At 42.2% G+C, this 24,191-nt stretch overlaps 2 protein-coding genes across 5 annotated transcripts in view; both read left to right on the top strand.

Moving 5' to 3' along the window:
* The window catches only part of LOC309613783 (uncharacterized protein), a 629,462-nt gene extending 623,833 nt beyond the window's left edge, over positions 1-5,629 (top strand). The window contains exon 4 of the mRNA XM_082361123.1: positions 5,255-5,629. Coding sequence (XP_082217249.1) covers positions 5,255-5,398 — 144 coding nt within the window. The 3' untranslated portion in view covers positions 5,399-5,629. The remainder of the gene's footprint in view (positions 1-5,254) is intronic.
* Positions 5,630-17,858: 12,229 nt separating this feature from the next.
* The window catches only part of UCK2 (uridine-cytidine kinase 2), a 79,527-nt gene continuing 73,194 nt past the window's right edge, over positions 17,859-24,191 (top strand). Inside the window, exons 1-2 of one of the 4 annotated variants that reach the window (XM_082361016.1) lie at positions 17,859-18,290; positions 20,402-20,786. In XM_082361016.1, coding sequence (XP_082217142.1) covers positions 20,775-20,786 — 12 coding nt within the window. In that variant the 5' untranslated portion in view covers positions 17,859-18,290; positions 20,402-20,774. Of the gene's footprint in view, positions 18,291-18,336; positions 18,576-20,401; positions 20,787-24,191 lie in introns of those variants that run through there. The other 3 variants (XM_082361017.1, XM_082361015.1, XM_082361014.1) reach the window with 3 other exon arrangements.

Raw genomic sequence — 24,191 nt, 5'->3', positions numbered from 1 at the left:
AGCTTTTATCATAAATGGGTGTTGAATTTTGTCGAAAGCTTTCTCTGCATCTATTGAGATGATCATATGGTTTTTCTCCTTCAATTTGTTAATATGATGTATCACGTTGATTGATTTGCATATATTGAAGAATCCTTGCATTCCTGGAATAAACCCCACTTGATCATGGTGTATAATCCTTTTTTTTTTTGTATAATCCTTTTAATGTGCTGTTGGATTCTGCTTGCTAGTATTTTGTTGAGGATTTTTGCATCTATGTTCATCAGTGATATTGGCCTGTAGTTTTCTTTCTTTGTGATATCTTTGTCTGGTTTTGGTATCAGGGTGATGGTGGCCTCGTAGAATGAGCTGGGGAGTGTTCCTCCCTCTGCAATATTTTGGAAGAGTTTGAGAAGGATAGGTGTTAGCTCTTCTCTAAATGTTTGATAGAATTCGCCTGTGAAGCCATCTGGTCCTGGGCTTTTGTTTGTTGGAAGATTTTTAATCACAGTTTCAATTTCAGTGCTTGTGATTGGTCTGTTCATATTTTCTATTTCTTCCTGGTTCAGTCTCGGCAGGTTGTGCATTTCTAAGAATCTGTCCATTTCTTCCAGGTTGTCCATTTTATTTGCATAGAGTTGCTTGTAGTAATCTCTCATGATCTTTTGTATTTCTGCAGTGTCAGTGGTTACTTCTCCTTTTTCATTTCTAATTCTATTGATTTGAGTCTTCTCCCTTTTTTTCTTGATGAGTCTGGCTAATGGTTTATCAATTTTGTTTATCTTCTTGAAGAACCAGCTTTTAGTTTCATTGATTTTTGCTATTGTTTCCTTCATTTCTTTTTCATTTATTTCTGATCTGATCTTTATGATTTCTTTCTTTCTGCTAGCTTTGGGGTTTTTTTGCTCTTCTTTCTCTAATTGCTTTAGGTGCAAGGTTAGGTTGTTTATTCGAGATGTTTCCTGTTTCTTGATGTAGGCTTGTATTGCTATAAACTTCCCTCTTAGAACTGCTTTTGCTGCATCCCATAGGTTTTGGGTCGTCGTGTCTCCATTGTCATTTGTTTCTAGGTATTTTTTGATTTCCCCTTTGATTTCTTCAGTGATCACTTCGTTATTAAGTAGTGTATTGTGTAGCTTCCATGTGTTTGTATTTTTTACACATCTTTTCCTGTAATTGATATCTAGTCTCATAGCATTGTGGTCGGAAAAGATACTTGATACGATTTCAATTTTCTTAAATTTACCAAGGCTTGATTTGTGACCCAAGATATGATCTGTCCTGGAGAATGTTCCATGAGCACTTGAGAAAAATGTGTATTCTGTTGTTTTGGGGTGGAATGTCCTATAAATATCAATTAAGTCCATCTTGTTTAATGTATCATTTAAAGCTTGTGTTTCCTTATTTATTTTCATTTTGGATGATCGGTCCATTGGTGAAAGTGGGGTGTTAAAGTCCCCCACTATTATTGTGTTACTGTCGATTTCCTCTTTTATGGCTGTTAGTATTTGCCTTATGTATTGAGGTGCTCCTATGTTGGGTGCATAAATATTTACAATTGTTATACCTTCCTCTTGGATCGATCCCTTGATCATTATATAGTGTCCTTCTTTGTCTCTTGTAATAGTCTTTATTTTAAAGTCTATTTTGTCTGATATGAGAATTGCTACTCCAGCTTTCTTTTGATTTCCATTTGCATGGAATATCTTTTTCCATCCCCTCACTTTCAGTCTGTATGTGTCTCTAGGTCTGAAGTGGGTCTCTTGTAGACAGCATATATATGGGTCTTGTTTTTTTATCCATTCAGCCAGCCTGTGTCTTTTGGTGGGAGCATTTAATCCATTTACATTCAAGGTAATTATCGATATGTATGTTCCTATTCCCATTTTGTTAAATATTTTGGATTTGTTATTGTAGGTGTTTTCCTTCTCTTGTGTTTCTTGCCTAGAGAAGTTCCTTTAGCATTTGTTGTAAAGCTGGTTTGGTGGTGCTGAACTCTCTCAGCTTTTGCTTGTCTGTAAAGGTTTTAATTTCTCCATCAAATCTGAATGAGATCCTTGCTGGGTAGAGTAACCTTGGTTGTAGGCTTTTCTCCTTCATCACTTTAAGTATATCCTGCCACTCCCTTCTGGCTTGCAGGGTTTCTGCTGAAAGATCAGCTGTTAACCTTATGGGGATTCCCTTGTGTGTTATTTGTTGTTTTTCCCTTGCTGCTTTTAATATGTTTTCTTTATATTTAATTTTTGATAGTTTGATTAATATGTGTCTTGGCGTGTTTCTCCTTGGATTTATCCTGTATGGGACTCTCTGTGCTTCCAGGACTTGATTAACTATTTCCTTTCCCATATGAGGGAAGTTTTCAACTATAATCTCTTCAAATATTTTCTCAGTCCCTTTCTTTTTCTCTTCTTCTTCTGGGACCCCTATAATTCGAATGTTGGTGCATTTAATGTTGTCCCAGAGGTCTCTGAGACTGTCCTCAGTTCTTTTCATTCTTTTTTCTTTATTCTGCTCTGCAGTAGTTATTTCCACTATTTTATCTTCCAGGTCACTTATCCGTTCTTCTGCTTCAGTTATTCTGCTATTGATCACGTCTAGAGTATTTTTAATTTCATTTATTGTGTTGTTCATCATTGCTTGGTTCCTCTTTAGTTCTTCTACATCCTTGTTAAATGTTTCTTGCATTTTGTCTATTCTATTTCCAAGATTTTGGATCATCTTTACTATCATTATTCTGAATTCTTTTTCAGGTAGACTGCCTATTTCCTCTTCATTTGTTAGGTCTGGTGTGTTTTGACCCTGCTCCTTCACCTGCTGTGTGTTTTTTTGTCTTCTCATTTTGCTTATCTTACTGTGTTTGGGGTCTCCTTTTCACAGGCTGCAGGTTCGTAGTTCCCGTTGTTTTGGTATCTGTCCCCAGTGGCTAAGGTTGGTTCAGTGGGTTGTGTAGGCTTCCTGGTGGAGGGGCCTAGTGCCTGTGTTCTGGTGGATGAGGTTGGATCTTGTCTTTCTGGTGAGCACCTCCACATCTGGTGGTGTGTTTTGGGGTGTCTGTGGCCTTATTATGATTTTAGGCAGCCTCTCTGCTAATGGATGGGGCTGTGTTCCTGTCTTGCTAGTTGTTTGGCATAGGGTGTCCAGCACTGTAGCTTGCTGGTCGTTGAATGAAGCTGGGCCTTGATGTTGAGATGGTTATCTCTGAGAGATTTTCGCCGTTTGGTATTACGTGGAGCTGGGAGGTCTCTTGTGGACCAGTGTTCTGAAGTTGGCTCTCCCACCTCAGAGGCACAGCCCTGATGCCTGGCTGGAGCACCAAGAGCCTTTCATCCACACGGCTCAGAATAAAAGGGAGAAAAAAATAGAAAGAAAGAAAGAGGATAAAATAAAATAAAATAAAACTATTATAATAAAAAATAAGAAAAAAATTAAGAATAAATTTATTAAGAAAAATTTTTTTTATAATTTGTAAAAATAGATTAATTTTTTATAATGAAAAATAAGAAAAAAATTAAGAAAAAAAATTTTAATTTTTAAAAATAAAAAATATGAAAAAACTTATTAAATTTTTTTAATTTCTAAAAATAGGAAATAAGGAAAAAATTATTAAGAAAACATTTATTAGGAAAAAAAATTTTTTAAGTAAAAAAAGAAAAAAAAAAAAGGACGGACCTAACCCTAGGACTAATGGTGAAAGCAAAGCTATACAGACAAAATCTCACCCAGAAGCATACACATATACACTCACAAAAAAAGGAAAAGAGGAAAAATTAATATATCCTGCTCCCAAAGTCCACCTCCTGAATTTGGGATGATTCGTTGTCTATTCAGGTATTCAGCAGATGCAGGCACATCAAGTTGTTTGTGGAGCTTTAATCCGCTGCTTCTGAGGCTGCTGGGAGAGATTTCCCTTTCTCTTCTTTGTTCATACAGCTCCCAGGGTTCAGCTTTGGATTTGGACCCGCCTCTGCATGTAGGTCGCCTGAGGGCGTCTTTTGGGAGGTCTGACGTCTTCTGCCAGCGTTCAGTGGGTGTTCTGTAGGAGCAGTTCCACGTGTAGATGTATTTCTACTGTATCTGTGGAAAGGAAGGTGATCTCCGCATCTTACTCTTCCGCTATCTTGCCTCGTCTGCACATATCTTTTTGAATTATGGTTTTCTCAGGGTATATGCCCAGTAGTGGGATTGCTGGGTCGTATGGTAGTTCTATTTTTAGTTTTTTAAGGAACCTCCATTCTGTTCTCCATAGTGGCTGTACCAATTTACATTCTCACCAACAGTGTAGCAGGGTTCTCTTTTCTCCCACCCTCTCCAGCATTTATTGTTTGTAGATTTTTTTGATGATGGCCATTAGGGTTGTGATTTACAGCTAGGAAATAAAGGGTTGGGGTTTTAAAAAGCACAATGGAGATGGTTACTTACACACTGATGGAGAAGTGTATGTTACATTAAGATTTGAGATTTTAAGGTAAAATATTTACATCTGTAGTTGACACTAACCAACTGCAGTAAATGAAATGCCAAGATAGAAATATACTGCTAAAAGTTCCTATGAGGTGTAAGAATGTAGAGAAAAATGGTAGATAAGCTACAATATCATAATTATATAAATTCAGAGCTGGGAGGGAACTTAAAGCACCTAAATATCAATCCTTTCATTTAATATATGAATAAATTAAATAACTTATAAGGTCACATAGCTCATTATTGATAATACCAGACCATGGGCAAGGACTCCTGACTTGCTGTTTCCACCAAACCTAAAGAAGGATTGACTATCATCTAAACCAGGGAAAGGGGGGTGGTCAGAGACAATCATCTTGTTTATTGAACATGCTGGTCCAGACTGGTTCTTCAGCCACAAAGAGCAACAAAAATGTGGGGTCATTAGGAATGGCATTGTAAAGGAAACAGAAGAATTCACATCCAGAATACAGTATGTAGTTCTGTGTCCACACCAGAGGAAAGATACATTAAAGCTAGAGAAAGAACCACAGGAGGAAATGAAACTGATCTGAGAGTTGGAAAAATAGGATATAAACACTCTGACATTTCAGCCTGAGCCCTTAAAAGAAAATCATTGTTGGAACTGGACCTGAAACGTTTGAAGTTGTCAGCATAGAGGAAAATGAGACCCTTCCACAAAATAGCCCTGGACACCATTGTCAGATGTTGTCATGAATTAAATGACCCATAAGACTGATCCAGTATGATAATTACTATGGCCTTATTTACAAAACCCTTTTTCTTGTCATTTCAATTCCCACTTGATCCCTAGAAACGCCACCAATGGAAAGGGGACAATGAATGCCTAGTTGTTTCCCTGGGTGACAGTGGTGCTTCAGGTGTCAACAGGATGACACTTACTTGGAGCCCCTCCTCTGTTGACCTTCATTTCATTCCAAATCCTGGATTATTGTGAATGAGAGACACCTCCTCCCCATCAATCATAACTGTCAACTACTGATGTCTTTTATCCATTTTCTCTTGTTGGCATAAACAGTAATTTCATGCCTGTGAATATTTTCCTGTGTAAGTATGCCTTGATTTGTAATAGCCATAGTGAAAACTGTTTTTTATGAAACTGTCAGAGCATTCAAAAGATAAGTGTTTTGTGTATCCAGAAATAAATAAATTATCCCTTTGTTTCCCATCTTTGGTGTGTTCCATTTCTTGCTTCAAGTTAATCAGATGTCACAGTCATCGGCTTTCTTTTCCTAGGGTTTTTTCCTTCTTTTATTTTCCCTTTTGTATTTAACTTTTAATGTTCATCTTTTTTTTTTTTTTTATGACTGTGTTGGGTCTTCGTTTCTGTGTGAGGGCTTCCTCTAATTGTGGCAAGTGGGGACCACTCTTCATCGCAGTGCACGGGCCTCTCACCATCGCGGCCTCTCTTGTTGTGGAGCACAGGCTCCAGACGCGCAGGCTCAGTAATTGTGGCTCACGGGCCCAGTTGCTCCGTGGCATGTGGGATCTTCCCAGACCAGGGGTCGAACCCGTGTCCCCTGCATTGGCAGGCAGATTCTCAACCACTGCGCCACCAGGGAAGCCCTGTTCATCTTTTGTACATATATTTTTAAACTCTGATATTTTCATATTTATTTGAAAGCTTAGAGGTTTTAATGGTATTAATGTGTGCATTTTCATTAGATAGGAAAAACTGACCAAATCCTCTGCTAGTGAGCAATTATTGTAAAAAAACTTTGCAAAAAATATGAATTTTAAAAACTGAATAATAACACTAAACTGCTAATAATGATGATCTCTAAAGGAGGGGATTAAGGAGAACTTTAGCATTCTATATAAAACTTTTCTGCATTGCTTGATTTTTATACACTAAACATCTATAACTTAAGTGAGAACACAATTATAATAAATTATTAATAACTGAATATTAAACATGAGATATTGAGCTAATAGAAAGCTGAAGTCAATAAATATCTTTCTCAATGTAAATAGGTCTCTTAGGACCACTTCCAAGCTAGCAAAATACTCTTTAGTTCCTGGTAGGAGATAATTTGCTGTATGGACCCTTGGTTACTATAGACAAGCATTTCTTAGGGTGAGCTCCACAAAATACTAGCTCTGCCCCTTAGTAATAGGCATACAGAAAAAAAAGGATTCTGTGCTTTGGTAACTTTGGTAAAACACTGGTTTAAACAAACATAAATAAGTTTCTTCACTGCAGTATTTCTCAGGGTGTTTAATATGCTAATGCACAAGTGGGAACAGAGGGTATTACACAGGTTTTTCCAAACTTGTGTAGTTTGTTCCCAATACCTTTGTTCCTCCCAGAACTACGGTTCCAAGGCACATATTTTGGGAAACACTGCTGTAGGTGTTCAAGAAAGAGTTCATTTCATAGTGATAGGTAATGAAGGACCCTACCCCTTCTTATTTATCACAGGATTTATCCATATATAAAGATACCCTTACTGAGTGAAGTACGTCAGACAGAGAAAGACAAATATATGATATCGCTTACATGTAGAATCTAAAAAAATGGTACAAGTGAACCTATTTACAAAACAGAAATAGAGTCACAGATGTAGAAAACTAACTTATGGTTATCAAGGGAGAAAGGGGGTGGAAGGGATAAATTGGGAGATTGGGACTGACATATACAAACTACTATATATAAAATAAACAACTAATAAGAACCTACTGTATAGCACAGGGAACTCTACTCAATACTCTGTAATGACCTATATGGGAAAAGAATCTAAAAAAGAGTAGACATAGGCATATGTGTAACTGATTCACTTGGCTGTACAGCAGAAACTAACACAATGTTGTAAATTAACTATACTCCAATAAAAATTAATTAAAAAAAATAAAGTTACCCTGTTTGTTGCATGTCATTTTTGAGGCAGATCTAGAATATTGAAGGTACAGATTTTTCCAATATTAAACTAACCTTACATTTTTTTTAAATAAACAAAACTTGTTTGTGATGGATTGTCCTTTTTATGTATTGATGGATTTAAAATTGTGGTTTATGTTCAGGATTTTTATATATTACGCTTATAAGAGAGACTAACCTTTAGTTTTCCATTCTTGTAACATGTTGTCAGGTTTTGGTGTTAAAGTTCTGCTGGTCTCATAAAATGAGTTGCTAAGTGTTCCATCTTTTTTCTTCTCTCTGGTAGAGCTTGTGAAATCTTGGTATTAACTCTCCTTTGAATGTTTGGTATAATTCACTAATGAAAGTATCAGAGCCTGGAATTTTATCTTGCTGTGTTTTAGTTCACTCGATAGTTTTCAGTTTTGCAAGAGAATCTCACTTCTGCAAGAGGAGTCAGATCCCATCCAGTGTAGTGGCCACAGTCCCACAGCCTTGCCAGCAATAAGCAGTGGACTTAGTTGAGCACAAGGAAAATGCTTCAAGCAGCTCTGCCAGCTTCAAGATGAGGTTCAGGTTCAGAGCAAGTGGTGAAGCAGCCAGAATTTTAACAGGGTAATTCTGGAAATGAGACAGGCATAGAATAGCTGAGATAAGCTCCTCATACATCCTTGGCTGACTGAGACACTACACATGGTTAGAGAAGATCCAAGAGACCTCGGAGAGCCCAGCAAAAAGTAAAAGATGAGGGAGACTTGAGCACAGGCTGAAACTTTGAATGCATTCCCCAATCCACACACATATGAGTCAGCAGAGGGTAGGAGCCTAACTGGCTCAAGATGTTTGAGTACAACCTCTGCCCAAAGCCTTGACTGAGCAGTAAGCTATGCAGTCACAGAGGAAATCACTAGAGAGCCAGTTTAAGCAAACATAAAAAACTAACAAACAAAAATAAAACAGCAGAGACATCAGTGGCTGCACATCAGGGAGATAGATTCTGCAATTTAAATCTAGGCATGTTATTAAACAAAAAATCAAAAAATCCAACAACCCTCAAAAATATAAAATGGAACTCAGAGTACCTACAATATATTATCTAAAATGTCCATTTTTTTAAATCAAAAACTACTAGATATGCAAAAAAACCCAGAAAAGTTCTACCCATATACAGAGGAAAAAGCAGGTAGAAGAAACTATGAGTGGGCCCAGCTTTTAGCTTTAGCAGGGAAACACTCCAAAGCAGCTATTATAAATATGTTCAAATAATTTTAGAAATGCTAACAATGAATCAACACAAAGCAAATCTCAATAAGGAAACAGTATAAAAAAGAAGCAAATGGAAATTCTAGATTTGAAAAGCATAATAACTCAAATGAAAAATTCACTAGATGGTCCGAGCAGCAGATTTGAGATGACAGAAGAAATAATCAGTGAATCTGAAGATAGACTAATAGAAATTATCCACTCCAAAGAACAGAGAAAAAAGAGGATTGAAGAAAAATAAACAGGGTCTTAGAAACCTTGGAGTCAAGCATTCCAACTTAAATGTAATGGGAGTCCCAAGATGGGGAGAGAGAAAGGAGTAGAAAAAATATTCCAAGAAATAATGGCTGAAAACTTCCCAAATTTAATGAAAAACTTTAACTTACACATCCAAAAGCTCAATGAAATTTGAATAGGATAAACTAAAAGAAAACCACACCTAGACATATGAGGCAAATTTCTGAAAGCCAGGGACAAAGAGAAAAATCTTGAAAGCAGCAAGAGAAAATGACTCATCATATATAGGGGGAAAACAATTAACTAACTAACTTCTAACTTCTCACTAGAAATAATGAAGGCCAGAAAGACAGTGGGATGACTTATTAAAAGGGCTGGGGAAGACGTAGAGAACGGACTTGAGGACACGGGGAGGGGGAAGGGTAAGCTGGGACGAAGTGAGAGAGTGTCATGGACATATATACACTACCAAATGTAAAATAGATAGCTAGTGGGAAGCAGCCACATAGCACAGGGAGATCAGCTCGGTGCTTTGTGACCACCTAGAGGGATGGGATAGGGAGGGTGGGAGGGAGATGCAAGAGGGAGGAGATATGGGGGTATATGCATATGTATAGCTGATTCACTTCGTTATAAAGCAGAAACTAACACACCATTATAAAGCAATTATACTACAATAAAGATGTTAAAAAAAAGGGGGCTGGGGAAAAAATACCATCCTCTTAACCAAGAATTCTATATCCAGTAAAACCATTCTTTGAGAAAGAAATTGAGATAAAGATATTACCAGACAAGCAAAAACTGAGAGAAGATGTTACTAGCAGACTTATTATATTATACTGTTAGATCTACTACAGATTGTCAGGCTATATAAAGAAGCAAGATCCAACTATATACTGTTCACAAGACACACACTTTAGATTCACAGACACAAAGAAGTTAAAACTAAAAGATGGAAAATGATATACCATGCAAATAGTAATCATAAGAGAGCTGGAGTGGCTTATTAATGTCAGACAAAATAGGCTTTAGGGCATAGAATATTCCTAGAGATAAATAGGGACATTGTGTAATGGAAAAGGATATGTATATCCTTTATATATATCTATATATATATGACCACTCATAAATTTATATGTACTTAACAGAAGAGCCCCAACATACATGTAGCAAAAAGTGATATAACTGAAAGGAAAAATAGATAATTCAACAATTTTAGTTAGAGATTTCAACACTTCACTCTCCATATGTGGTGGCCAGGAGAAATGCCTCAAAGAACTCCACGCACAAGGAACAGAACTGACCAAGAGCCTCAGCTAATGTGCTGCATTTGCTCCCTGACTGTGCTTCCCATTGGCTACTGTCAGCCATTTGGAATACTCCATGTCACTGGAATACTAAGGCAGGTCCATTCCTAGGAGAGATGAGGCTCTTCTGATTGTTAACTTTAACTTGAGGACTCCCAACAGCTTGGCTGAACCTTTCTTAGTCTGCACAGTAGTCTAGCATGCTTCTGCCCAATCTTCCTTACCTCTCTCCTTCACTCAGGGCCAGGTCTGTATTGCAGTCTGAGGTCTCTTCCACGTTTTTCCAGCTCCCTCTTTCCTCTCACAGTCATTTCCCCTAATCTTCATGTGTTTAATCCCATCTTGGCATCTGCTTTTTAGAGGACCCAGATTAGCACCACTGGTACCAAGAGTGGTCCAAGAAAATAGGTGGTCAGACAGAGATTTGGACTGGCTCACTTACTGCCCAGCAGAGGAAGAAGATGCTGTCCTGGTTGGGGGGTGGGACGTGGCACAAGATGGTGGCTCAGTTGCTAAAGGTTTCACTGGTGGTGGCCTGTGAAAATGTCCTGGTGGCGGAGAAAGCTGTGGCAGGAGCAATGTTTCAGGCCTCTCAAAAAATATGGGGGACCAATGCCTACAAAGACCAGAGCTGGCTGGTTGCTGCTAAGTTGTGACATGCTATTGTTAGCAAGCAGTTAATGGTTAAGTGTGAGAGTCAGAGAACCTCTGGTAGCTTACAAAGAGGCCCTGATCTTTTGCAGTGGAAGTGCAGGCACATTTGAACAGCAGGCTGAAGACCTAATTGTTAGAGGCTCAGAGATCAATAGTTGTTTAGGCTGGTCAGCCAAGGCGGGACTGGTAGGAAAATGTCAGGGCCTTGGTGATAAAAACCTAGGATCCTAAAATATGGGTGGGGACATCTGGATGGGTGCCTTTGAGGATATTGCCTAGGCAACCACCATGCCCCTGGGTCCTCTGTGCTCGCAGAGGCGGCCCATATTCCTTAAAAAGAGATTAACACTTCCATTGTGCTGGCAATAGGTGCTCTCCTCAGAAGCTGTCCTCACCCCCACCACCTCCCCTGGCCACCAGGATGAAAACTGGGGCTATGTCAGCCCTGAGTAAATTATACTCAAAATTCTACTTGTGGGCTTCCCCGGTGGCGCAGTGGTTGAGAATCTGCCTGCCAATGCAGGGGACACGGGTTCGACCCCTGGTCTGGGAAGATCCCACATGCCGTGGAGCAACTAGGCCCGTGAGCCACAACTACTGAGCCTGCGCGTCTGGAGCCTGTGCCCTACAACAAGAGAGGCCGCGACAGTGAAGAGCCCACGCACCGCGATGAAAAGTGGCCCCCGCTTGCCACAACTAGAGAAAGCCCTCGCATAGAAACGAAGACCCAACACAGCCAAAAAAATAAATAAATAAAATAAATAAATAAAAATAGCATTCTCTCCACTAAAAAAAAAAAAAAAAAATTCTACTTGTGTGTGTATGTGTGTGTGTTCCTGGGGAATCGGTTGCTTTTTTTAGTTTTCTCAGTCTCTGACTAAAAATATTTCTGAAACACTAGGTTCCATCACTCAAAGCCTTAGGCCTCTTTGCCACCAGAAACAGCTGTAATTTCATTATGAAGCAGATTTGAACTAATTTTCTCTCTTAATGATCTGGGGAGAGGTTGCTTCGAGATACCAAAGTAACTTTTCAGCAACATACCATTTGAACCCTGAGCAAAAACTAATCTGCTAAATCTGCGATCTCATTTAGCTTCCAACACCAATTAGCACCTCAGTCCATCACCCTGAGGACAGTCAAACCTGCCATCCTTGGCCACCAGTCTAAATACAAGCCAAGCCACCAGACCAAATGTAGCTACTGCTCTGAGGTTGATGCCATTAGCTGTACTGTCCTCTGCTTCTCCTGTTGACAATTACCAGGGCTGGGACTGGGGTGAGGCAAGGAAGGCGTCTAGAGCAAACACATAAAGAAGACTTCTTTTTAAGGCCCACCCTACGCTAGCACTTCCTCCATCCAAGAGTCAGAGCCTCCTTACATTTTGCACCCTAGGGGTCTCCCTTGTGTCACCCTAGTCCCCAGCACTGTACATCACCAACCACAATGCATCCATTATGATGTAATGGACAGAGCATCAGCCCCAGGGTGGAGGGGGAGGGGTAGAAGTAGAAGTAGATGAATTACAGAGAAAGTGACCTTGTAGCTAATTGAGGAAGGTGAAGGAAGTCATTGTAGAAAAGTGGGATGGGCAGGGTGGTAATCTGGTGATAGGAAAAGAAGCAAAGGGTCAGATGCAGGTTTGAGATAAGACCTGGGAACAAAATGAAGTTAAATGGATTAGAACATGGAGAGTGAACAAAATAGTGATGCTGGGAGCTGGCTGGGCAAGACAACTGAACTCCTTACTTTATTTAAAGTCTTATTTTCATAGAATCACACTAGAAAATCCTGTTATAAGGTAGGGAGAGAAAATCAGAAAATCCCTATAGAACTAAAATCTATATGTTAACGTTTTCAAAGTCTGGGAAGACTTCTGCGGGCATGTGGGATTTCTGAAGTTGGGCCAGCTAAAATTTAAGGGCCCTTGTATGACTATTATCTTTCTGAGGAAGGGGAAGAGCATATGTGCAAAAATCAATATATTGAATTTAACAAAATTAACGACTTGCATTTGGGTACTGTTTTATAGGTTACAAAGTCCTCTGACCATTGTCTTTTTTGTTTTGTTTTGTTCTTTTGTTTTTTTTTGGCTGCATTGGGTCTTCATTTCTGTACGAGGGCTTTCTCCAGCTGTGGCAAGCGGGGGCCACTCTTCATCGCGGTGCGCGGGCCTCTCACCATCGCGGCCTCTCTTGTTGAGGAGCACAGGCTCCAGACGCACAGGCTCAGTAATCGTGGCTCACGGGCCCAGTTGCTCCACGGCATGTGGGATCCTCCCAGACCAGGGGTCGAACCCGTGTCCCCTGCATTGGCAGGCAGATTCTCAACCACTGCGTCACCAGGGAAGCCCCTGACCATTGTCTTTTTAGTTCTCAGTCTTTTTTTCTGTGTCTTTGCCATTTCTGTTCCCAATTCTGAAAAATCTCTTCCCCCTCCTAGACTGCAGGTTGAGACCTATTTTTTGAAACTGCTTTGAGATATAATTTACATACCATACAATTCACCAACTTAATGAGTCAATGGTTCTTAGGCAAAAGTTGTGCAGCCATCATGACAATTAATTTTAGAACATTTCCATTACCCTAAGAAAGAGATCCTGGACCCATTAGTCACCACTCCCTATTTATCCCCCAACTTCTCTAGCTGTAGGCAAGCTCTACTTGTAGTTACCTATTCTGGACATTATCTTTTCATTTTTAGTTTAAAGTGTCCTTGGGGATTAGGAGTCCTTACCTTTGGAATTCCTAATCTCTAAATGGTATGACTCTTGCAATTATCAGGGACCTGTGACAGAAATAGGAGGGAAAGAGAAATGATATTTAACAACCACTATATGTATACCGATATAGATTCATTATTTTCACAACCATCCTATGAGCCAGGTACCATTTAACAGTTGAAGAAACCCAGGATTATAGAAAGTAAGTAACTTGCCAAAGGTTACAAAGTTAGTAACAAAGCAAGGATGCAAAACTTTCTTTTCTGACTAGAGCTCACAGTCTTTGTTCCACTAAATCAGTAGTTCTCAAACTTTGGTGGGCACTAGAGTCAAGTGGAGGGCTTATGAAAGACAAATTGCTTGGCTCCTTCCACAGAGTTTCAGGTTTACTACCTCTGGGGTGGGGCCCATGGATTTGCCTTCAGAGGCTGCAGATGCTGCTCTTTCTGAGACCATGCTATATCCTGCTGCTTAACAGTATCCGAGAACGGGATTGATTAAGATCACAGAGCCAGATGTTGAAGTAGCTTTCATATCATCTGGTCATCTTTTCAGAACAGTACTTATGACCTGTCAAAGCAATTGCTGATTGATAAAAGGCAGGAGGTAGTTGGAAAGGCAAAACAGGGAACTAACATGCTGCAGAAGACATACTGAAGTGTGAGAACATTTTTTTCTGGTTGGGAAATTTGATAAGCAATTAGAGAGTTAGCTATGGTGTATGAAGCACCTAGAGGTAGCATTTGTCAGTTGGAGGCAAAATGTAAGGTTGCTTGTTTAGTTCAGAACTATAGCTGCTTTAAGGAGAGAAGGCAGGCAGACAGAGGACTGTCAACAGCAAGGTCTTTTCTCCTTCTTTGGCTACAGCTGTAGTTGCACACTCATGCTGACTTCATTCCCAAATGTTAACTAGGCCAGAGCTTGATCAGACTGAAATCTGAATTTGTATTAAAAAAATTCTCACAGATACTGAGAAAATGTGTTCCCTTGAATCTGTTCTAGTTCTGGATTTTATTGAAAATGTTTGATTTTTTTTCTTAGTGGGAGGGGAAGGAGGGCATCTGGAAATCACTTAATCCAGAATCTGCAGTGTAATTGCTAGAGAAGGCTCAAACATGATTTGAACATCCCTAGCTGTGGGATTTTGTGACCAAGCTCCCAAGAGAGGATGACACAGCACAGGGAATAGCACAGACAGCCTGCCTTGCTTTTCAGAGAGCAAAGATGCAAAAGTCCTTGTTCAGGTCACCAGTGCTGAGAATATTCTTAATAATTTAAATGGACGAGGGGAACTTCCTTATGTGTAGGTGAGCCTGCCCTAGAGACAGAATAGAGAAAAAACAGCAAAGTGAAAACACGGAGTGCAGAGTGCAGCTGGATAGGCCTTTATATACATAGCTTTTGGTTTTTTTCAGAGCACTATTTTTTTTTTTAAGTTATTTATTTATTTATTTTTGGCTGCGTTGGGTCTTCGTTGCTGCGCTCCGGCTTTCTCTAGTTGCGGCAAGGGGGGCCACCCTTCGCTTCGGTGTGCGAGCTTCTCATTGTGGTGTCTTCTCTTGTTGCAGAGCACGGGCTCTAGGCACGAGGGCTTCAGTAGCTGTGGTTCACGGGCTCTAGAGCGCAGGCTCTGTAGTTGTGGCGCACGGGCTTAGTTGCTCCGCGGCATGTGGGATCTTCCCCAACCAGGGTTCGAACCCGTGTCCCCTGCATTGGCAGGCAGATTCTTAACCACTGTGCCACCAAGGAAGTACCCAGAGCACTTTTATGTATATTAACTCATGTCAAATATTATTATTATTAAACAGGGTGCAGATAAGAGTAATGAGTTAGCTCAGTTAATGAGTTAGTTTAACTAGTTAATAGATGCACATACTAGGATTAGAGGTAGACAGTTACTTGGAATGCCAGGAAAACAAAACATTCAGAAATAATAGTAACCACATAAATGCAATCTGGGGAAAATCACATTTCCTTCCAAAGTGGTGGAAGTGAAGTTTACTTGTTGGTATTTTCTTACCTCTTTCATATTTGTTCATTCATTCATTCATCCATTCATTCAACAAACATGTATTGAGTGCTTCCTATTTCCAATTATTCTGCTCTGTGGGCCTTGGGAATGTAGAAATGAGATATGGTGTCCATTCATTCAACAAATATTTATGAAGGTCCTACTATGTCTCAGAAACTGTTTTAGGTGCTAGGGATATAGTAGTTAAAAACAGACAAACAGGGGCTTCCCTGGTGGCACAGTGGTTAAGAATCCGCCTGTCAATGAAGGGGACATGGGTTCGAGCCCTGGTTGGGGAAGATCTCACATGCCGTGGAGCAACTAAGCCCGTGCACCACAACTACAGAGCCTGTGCTCTAGAGCCCGTGAACCACAGCTACTGAAGCCCTCGTGCCTAGATCCTGTGCTCTGCAACAAGAGAAGACACCACAATGAGAAGCTCGCACACCGAAGCGAAGAGTGGCCCCCGCTTGCCGCAACTAGAGAAAGCCCGCGCGCAGCAACAAAGACCCAACACAGCCAAAAATAAATAAATAAAATAAATAAATTTTAAAAAAAAGATTAAAAAAAATAGACAGACAAAGCAAGAAATGTATAAAGCAGTTTGGAGTAACAAAGGGAAACAAACTATAATAAAAATAATAAAAATGTGATAAAGGATGGGTAGACAACTAGTGTGATAAAACAATTATAGTACAATGTTAACAGCAGAATCTAGGTAGTGGCTATATCAGTGTTTACTGTAAAATTTTTCAACTGTATGTCTGAAAATTTTTATGATAAAATATTGTAGAAAAAAGTTATAGGAATGATAAAAAAGGCAGAGAGTTGGGGAAAGTTCATGGAGGACATGGCATTGTTTTATCCTCTTCTTCTTCCTTTCAGCTACCTAATATTCCCTTAGCTATGAGTCCATCAAGTTCCAAATTCCAACAGGCCGTATCTTGGGCTGTGAAGAGCTCTGCAAAAGTCCTTGAAGATCTTATCTTTTTAGTGGAGAAAAACTTGGAGGAAGAGAAGCAAACACATGAATCAGCTAAAACTCACCCACCCCACAGGCATTTGATAAGGCATCCTTCTAGCTAACCTCTCCCAAATGCCTGCCTCTGGGTACCAGGTAGCTGCTCTCTCCAGCTTAGTTTCCTGTCTGAGCTTCTGTGGAGTTTGGTTTTGGATGGTTACCTGAAATATTTAAAAAGTGAAACGAACATTTGTTTTTTCTAATACTCAATTTTCTTTAGTAATTTTTTTTCAAAATAATTCTGAATTTTAGGTAACTTACTAAGTTTTGAAAGAGGATGCTATAGACTTAACTTCTCCTTTAGACTGTAGGACCCCCATCAGCTCATTTATACCAGTCCCAGGTTCACAGGGGCAGCGGCTGTAAGTGACTAGTCTAGTCCTCCCTTTCTCCCCTGTGCCCCAAAGAAGGTTCCCTTTCCAGTTTCAGCCCTTTAGGGGCTTCTCCTCATAGATCATTTATATAGGGTCTTGTACCTATGCAGGGTACTACGTTAAGTACTTTAAATATAATAGTTCATTTAATATAATAATCCTAGCATGTAACTGCCATTATTATTCCCACTTAACAGATGAGAACATTGAGCAAGGGAGATTAAGTAACTTGCTCAGGGAACTGCACGTCAATGCAGAAATCTGGCTCCAGAGGTGGCGCTGCTCTGAGTCATCAGCAGCTACTGCCTTTGTAACCAAGTGCCTAATTCCCCATCTCTGAAAAACCAGTTCACTTAAAGGTATTAATAAGTCAACGTGACATTAAGTATTATTTTAACGTTTCCACAGCCCTAACTCCACAGGAACCTCAGTGTTTGGGATTTCGAACTATGGTTAGAAAGGGCGTTGATGTTAGGAGGGAGGGCTTCCCTCAGATGAGCTCCTCAAATTACCTTTCTCTAGGAAGGACTCCGGAGAGTCGCCGTTTAAGGAGGATGGTGTTTGGGGGTTTCCAAGAGAGGAAATATTTAAAGCCAGCGGCTGACATATTATTCTGGCAAACGGGAGGGGAAAAAAAAAATCTTATTTTCGGAACACAAGTTTTTAGTCTGGATAATGGGTAAATGACATTAACTCTTTGTTTCATCTTAACCTTCCAAGCTTGTTTTAATTTTGCTTCTCAAACCTGAGGCATCTCCTCCATTATTTGATCTGTCCTTTTAGCTTTTTATCCCTTTTGAAATAGGTGGGAGCATACCCAATTAAAACGCAGAAGGCTCCTTTCTTTTCCCTTGGGCCCGCCGCAGGTCGTCGTCGCGGAAAGGGTTAAGCAGGCGGGTTGGGAGAAGGGTCGGGCTCACACCTTTCCCAGAGACCCCAGGCGGCGGCGGCGGCGGGGCCCGGGAGGGGCGGAGGCTGGGGCAGACGCCTCGCCGCCGCTGCCTCGGCGAATAGCAGTGCGCTGTCCGCCCGGATTGGAGCAGCAGCATCACGCTGACCTCTGCCTGGGATGTAAACCGAGGCGGCCGCAGCCGGCAGAGGAAGGCTCTCGGCTCCTCCGGGAAAGCCAGCTCCAGCACCGGGATCCAAGCGGTGCGCAGGGAGCCGCGTCAGCCTCGACCTGGGCAGCGCCCAGCGGAGGCTGCAGGAAGCGGAGGGAGCCCGGCGCGGGCGGGGACCGTGCGTCCGTTCGCACAGGCAGCGGGAGGAGGGGCGGCGCGAGCCATGGCCGGGGACAGCGAGCAGACCCTACAGAACCACCAGCAGCCCAACGGCGGCGAGCCCTTCCTGATCGGCGTTAGCGGGGGCACGGCCAGCGGCAAGGTACGGCGGGGCCCCGGGGCCGCTCTCTCTTCTCCTCCTCACCTCTCCCCACCCCGGCCCCGGCCCGGCGGCGCCGCATGTGGCCGGCGGCCGCGGGCCATGTCAGTTCCTGCAGCCACCGCGTGGCCCGCGCGCCTCCGCTACTGGCCGCGCTCCAGTGCAGAGTCTTCCCCGCGCAGACTCCGGGCGCCGCGGCAGGGGACGGGCGGCCGGGGACTCGGGCCATCTGAGGTTCCAGGGGTACTCCGGCCACCGATCACAGGGCTGGCACGCTCCCCGGCGGCGGTAATTCGTGGCCGGGGTCCTATGGGGGAGGGGCAGGGAAAACGGATGCTTATTGTTTTGCAAGTCCGTCGTGGGGGAGAGGGCTTTAAGCGGGGTCCTCTACGAACCCCCGGTACACCCGTCTTCCCTCGGCCTGGCGTTGATGTGCTCGCCCGGCGACGCAACCCCGGTGCCAGGGGCGGAGCGAGCCGGGTAGCCCGACCGGGAGGGCTGCGAGAGCGTGCGAGGCGGCGTCCCGGGGAAGGGGAGCCCCACTTGGGCTGGACGCCGGGGCCGGGGATTGCAGGGGTTTCCGGGTAAAATCCTGAGAGCCTAATAGGCGAGGTGACATCAATGAAATGATCATAGTCGGGGCTTCTCTTTTTGGGGGGTTTTAAGAGGAAACGCGGTCGGCTTCAATGAGAAAGTTGTGCTGGCCCTATGCTCTTAGATGTCTGGGGCCGTAAGCGTCTTGCATCCGCGGAACGGGGTCGTCCTCTGGCTGTCTGAATCCTCTAGGAGCCTGCTTTCTTTGTTTTTTCAGCAAGGCAAGGAGAGACTAGGGATATACTTTCTTAGCTTTGCCCGCGGCTTTTTGTGCAGGTGGAGAAGGGTGGAGTCCTCTCAGATGTTTTTCTTTGCTCCCCTGCCTTTAAGATGTGGCTACTTGTTTTCCCTACTGTTTAACAAGTTCATTTGGTGCCCGGGCTCCTCAAGGGGAGCCTGCGAGAGATAGGTGCTGCGCGCTGGGTTTGGCGAGGTGGGATGATGCCTCCTAGGGTCAGGGAGAGCGGAGCAGGAAGGCTGGTTGGCGCCATGAGAAGTGAGCCACGAGGTTTTTGCTCCGGAGCAGACTCTGCCGTAGCCCCTCCTCCATTTTGGTTTTACATTTTTCCCTCCAGGTCTGGACTACTTTGGCGCAGGGGGCCCAGGCACGGCAGCTGGCGCTATGGAACTCCTTTATTGATTAGTTAATCTCGGCTGTAGCTCCCAGGGCTTGGGATATGCCTGCTTTGTGTCCCAGAAGTTTATGTTGAATCTGCCCCTGGTTGAATGCCTTTTTAAATTTTTACATGTTTTTTATTGGTACTATTACTAGGAAGTCAAAGCCAAACCAGGATGCCAGCTCTTTTAGGAAATGTACCTGTTATATTAGAATTTTCTCAGTCCCCCTGCGCACCCCACCCCCCGCCCTTTCCATAGTATATTCGTGTTACGTGGGGCCTCTTTTGTTGTTGATGGCCGTATTCCCAGCGCTCCTAGAATGATGCCTGGCACATAGTTGGACCCAAATATTAACCTGAGATCCAGCCCTCCTAGGGGGAAGGAGAACGAAACTGGCAGATGAGTGTAGCATTTAGGAACAAAATGACCTTGGTAATCATCTAAATAATTTAGTCACTACAGAGGTGGAAACTAAGATCCTAAAAGGTGAACTAACTCGCTTCTTATTCTTGTGTGTTCCTCAATCATCACCTTTTCTCAGTGGATAATCAGTATAAATGTGTTATTTGGTAACGTGTCAAGTAGGAGCTAGGAATGAGCCATTAAGGGATCTCTTAACTCTGCTGTCCCTATTTCTCATCAAGGAGGAAGATACTCCCAAGAAAGGGTCTATTTTCATGCAGTTTTTAAAGCATGTTGTATCTTTTGGGCATTAACAAATACTTTGTCATTGTAAGATTTTATAATTTTTTTGTTACTAAAAAAAGCCCAAAGGAGCATTGGACTTCAAAAATTCTTTACTGCAGTCAGTTTGCTGCAATTATGTCTTGATTCTTTAGTCCAGGCCTTAGTGCCTTTTCTCCAAGGAATTTGAAGTTTTTGTTTTTGTTTTTGTTTTAAAGGATGGTCAGCATTAACAAACTGGACCTCCTTTGGAAGCCTCAAGTCTGAACATTGTGGTACAGGAGGGCCTGGAAGCAAAGTCGATACTCTACCCCCTGCATATTTGCTCTGTGCCTGTTAAAGGAATTTGGGAGAAGGGAAAGGGCCCAAGGACATCAACAAAAAAGGACAGTTTTAGAGCTAGAAGGAACCTCAGAGGCCCTGGAGTCCAACACTTCATCTCATCACTTACGGATGAGAAAAATAATGAATTCAGATCATATATTCGTCCCAGCTATTGGCCTTGTTTAAGAAGAATTGACTAAGGCATGCCCGGAGAACACAAGTTTACACCTTCAACCTGGAAAGGGGCTACTTGGAAATGGCTACAGAATGGTTTCAGAGGTACTTGACCCAAAAGGAAATGGAAATGCAGATTGCTTTGTACTCAGTGGCCCGGCAATATAGATCTTGATTGCTTTTCCCCCTCCTTTATAAGAGAAAACAACTCCCTGTTCAGCTTTTCTTGAGAGCTCTAATTTGTCTCAATGTTGTTGCTGCCCTGAGTTAACAAGTATTTTATCTTAGCCTAAGTTATTTTGGTTGTAGAAGGCAAAAATAGCGATTGTGGTCCATATATTACATTTTTTTGTTTGTTTTGGCCATGCCACGCAGCATGTGGGATCTTAGTTCCCCCACCAGGGATCGAACGCGCACCCCCTGCATTGGAAGCGTAGAATCTTAACCACTGGACCGCCAGGGAAGTCCCATACATCACATTTTTAAAGTTTGTTTTATACATGAAGATTAATTAGAGCTCTAGAGTAAGCTTTGCTAGGCTGACATGGCAAATCATTGTTAAAAACTCATCTTGAAATTGTGGTGGGTTGAGAAAGTAATTCTGATCTATGTTAAAAATCACATTCTCATATTTCCTCCTAAAGGACAGGTCTAGAGAGAGCAAGAAGTAACACTGGATGGGGAAGAAAAACAGTTTAAACTTCTTTACCTGAATATATATATATATCCATGACTTTAGGTGCCATTCCCTCTCCTCTTTATTTTTGCTGTTTACTGCCCTGTGACTTCTTGGCCAATTGAAATAGCTTCTCGGTCTGCACTGCTGTCAGAGTGGTCTTCCTTAGTGTAGCTCTGACTGTGTCACTCTCCTTTTTGGAAACCTTGGATGCTTCTCCATTGCCCAGGCTATAGGTCAGCTATTTCAGCACAGTGCACATCCCCCTGGCACCCAAATGTGGTCCCAGACTATTTATTTATTTATTTAAAACATTTTTTAAAATATATTTATTTATTTACCTATGGCTGTGTTGGGTCTTCCTTGCTGTGCGTGCGGGCTTTCTCTAGTTGCGGCAAGCGGAGGCTACTCTTCGTTGCAGTGTATGGGCTTCTCATTGGGGTGGCTTCTCTTGTTGCAGAGCACAGGCTATAGGCGCGCAGGCTTCAGTAGTTGTGGCTCGCGGGCTGATAGAGCACAGGCTCAGTAGTTGTGGCGCATGGGTTTAGTTGCTCTGCAGCATATGGGATCTTCCCGGACCAGGGCTCAAATCCCGTGTCCCCTGCATTGGCAGGCAGATTTCTAACCACTGCGCCACCAGGGAAGTCCCACCAGACTATTTATTTGTCCACTCTTGTCCCCCTTCCCCACACCCAAATGCACACACATACATCTGTGGAACTGCTTTCATTTATACTTTTGCTCCTGGTCTTCTCTCTGGAATGGCCTCTAATCCTTTCAAGGTTTCAGTTCTGTTAATACTTCCCATAGGGAACTTTGTTATCCATTTTCTTAATCAGAATTATTTTTTGTCTCTAATGCTTCCATAGTTTCACCACATTTTGCCTAGTGCTGGGGTTATTTGTTGACTGCTTCCCCCACTATAGTAAAAGTTCTATAAGAGCATCTCATTTATTTCTGCCTTAATGCCCATTACAGTGTTTGATACAGCATTTGTTGAACTGAGTTAGGTAGACCATCATTTGTAATTATCCTTTTATTCTTTTAATTCATAAGACTATTTGAATTAGGCTTTGAAGCCACAGTTGAAACCATATTTAACTGTGCTATTCGTGTTGCAGTGACTAGGCAGTAAAAAAAAACCCCTGAACCCTAGTACTGTGCATTGGTATTGCTTATTCAGAGCCTAGCATTTAATTAGTATGTACTAAATGAATATTTGTTGAATGTCATTGTGCAGATTACTGTAGTAAGAGGAAGTCAGGTTATAAGGAAATATGAGAGAAAGTCTTTGTCAGTATTTTATAGTTACAAGCTGCTTAAACAGCTCAATTAAGCCAATTTATCATTAAAGCATTTCCTTATCTCTTCCTTTTGAAGTGAGGCAGGTGTCTTCCACATTGATGGATAACACTGGAAGGTGTTAGGAGAATTTTTGACTTGCCTGAGGTCATGTGTAGCTAGTAAGTGATAGAACTTGGATTGGAATCCAGGTTTTTCCTTTACTAAATCTATGCCTGTTTTGAACTTTCTCCACAAGCAGGGACCAGCCTTCAGACGTATTTTGAGGGAGGTCAGTCTGACAGTGTATGAATAATACAGACCAAGAGAGGACATTGCAGTCCCCTCAGAGGTGGGGGCTGTCACCTCAGCTCGGCCCGGCCGTGAGTCAGCATCTGCTTTTGGAGCGCTCTGGAATGCTCCCTGGACCTCCGGCTCCTCGGCTCCCATTGCCGGGTTCCTGGAACCTCGGCAGCCATCCCCATCCAGCCAGATCACTCATTCCGCACCCTCCCTCCATCAGGTGCTCCCAGAACCATGGGACTGCTTTGGTTCTTTTGCTGTTTTCTCAGAGCTGGCATTGTCTGCTTTGTACCGCCTCAAGCTGCTGCCTGGGAGGTCTGACGTGATCTGGCCCTGCTGACCTCCTGCCACTCTCCCCTTTGCTCTCGATTCCAACCACATCCCCAGCTTGGCCCATCATGCTTCCCCCCTGCCCAGGGCTCTTCACACTTGCTGTTTGCTCTGCCTGAAATTCCCTCTTGTTCATTGTGCCAGTGCCTAGCACATGCCTGCTAGAATGAAGCCCAAGCAGCAGGTCTTGCTGCTGCTGCCTTTCCTCAGCTGCTGCCTCATTTCTTGTTGGAAAGTCTTTGAAGTGTGTTTCTGATGCACACTCTCTGTGCTCACCTAACTCCAGCTCACTGTAACTATAACATTTGCTTAGGTCTTCTGCCTGATATTATTTATTTTTTATTTTTTTTAAACATTCCCACCAACAGTGTAGGAGGGTTCCCTTTTCTCCAGCATTTGTTGTTTGTAGACTTTTTGATGATGGCCATTCTGACCAATGTGAGGTGTGATACCTCATTGTAGTTTTGATGTACATTTCTCTAATAATTAGTGATGTTGAGCATCTTTTCATGTGCCTGTTGGCTATCTGTATGTCTTCTTTGGAGAAATGTCTATTTAGGTTTTCTGCCCATTTTTTGATTTTTTTTTTTTTATATTGAGCTATATGAGCTGTTTATATAATTTTAGAAATTAATCCCTTGTCAGTTGCATCATTTGCAAATATTTTCTCCCATTCTGTAGGTTGTCTTTTCTTTCTTTTTTTTAAATTATCTTTTGAGTTATGTTGCTTTATATATATATTTATTTATTTATTTTAAGATTTAATTTTATTTATTTTTGGCTGCGTTGGGTCTTCATTTCTGTGCGCGGGCTTTCTCTAGGTGTGGTGAGCGGGGGCTACTCTTGGTTGCGGTGCGCAGGCTTCTTATTGCGGTGGCTTCTCTTGTTGCGGAGCACAGGCTCTAGGCACGCAGGCTTCA

Source organism: Balaenoptera borealis (genome assembly GCF_965194805.1).
Source record: "Balaenoptera borealis genome assembly, chromosome: 1".
NCBI lineage: Eukaryota > Metazoa > Chordata > Mammalia > Artiodactyla > Balaenopteridae > Balaenoptera > Balaenoptera borealis.
The sequence above is the reverse complement of the archived record's forward strand: the minus strand, read 5'-3'. Positions and strand labels throughout refer to the sequence as shown.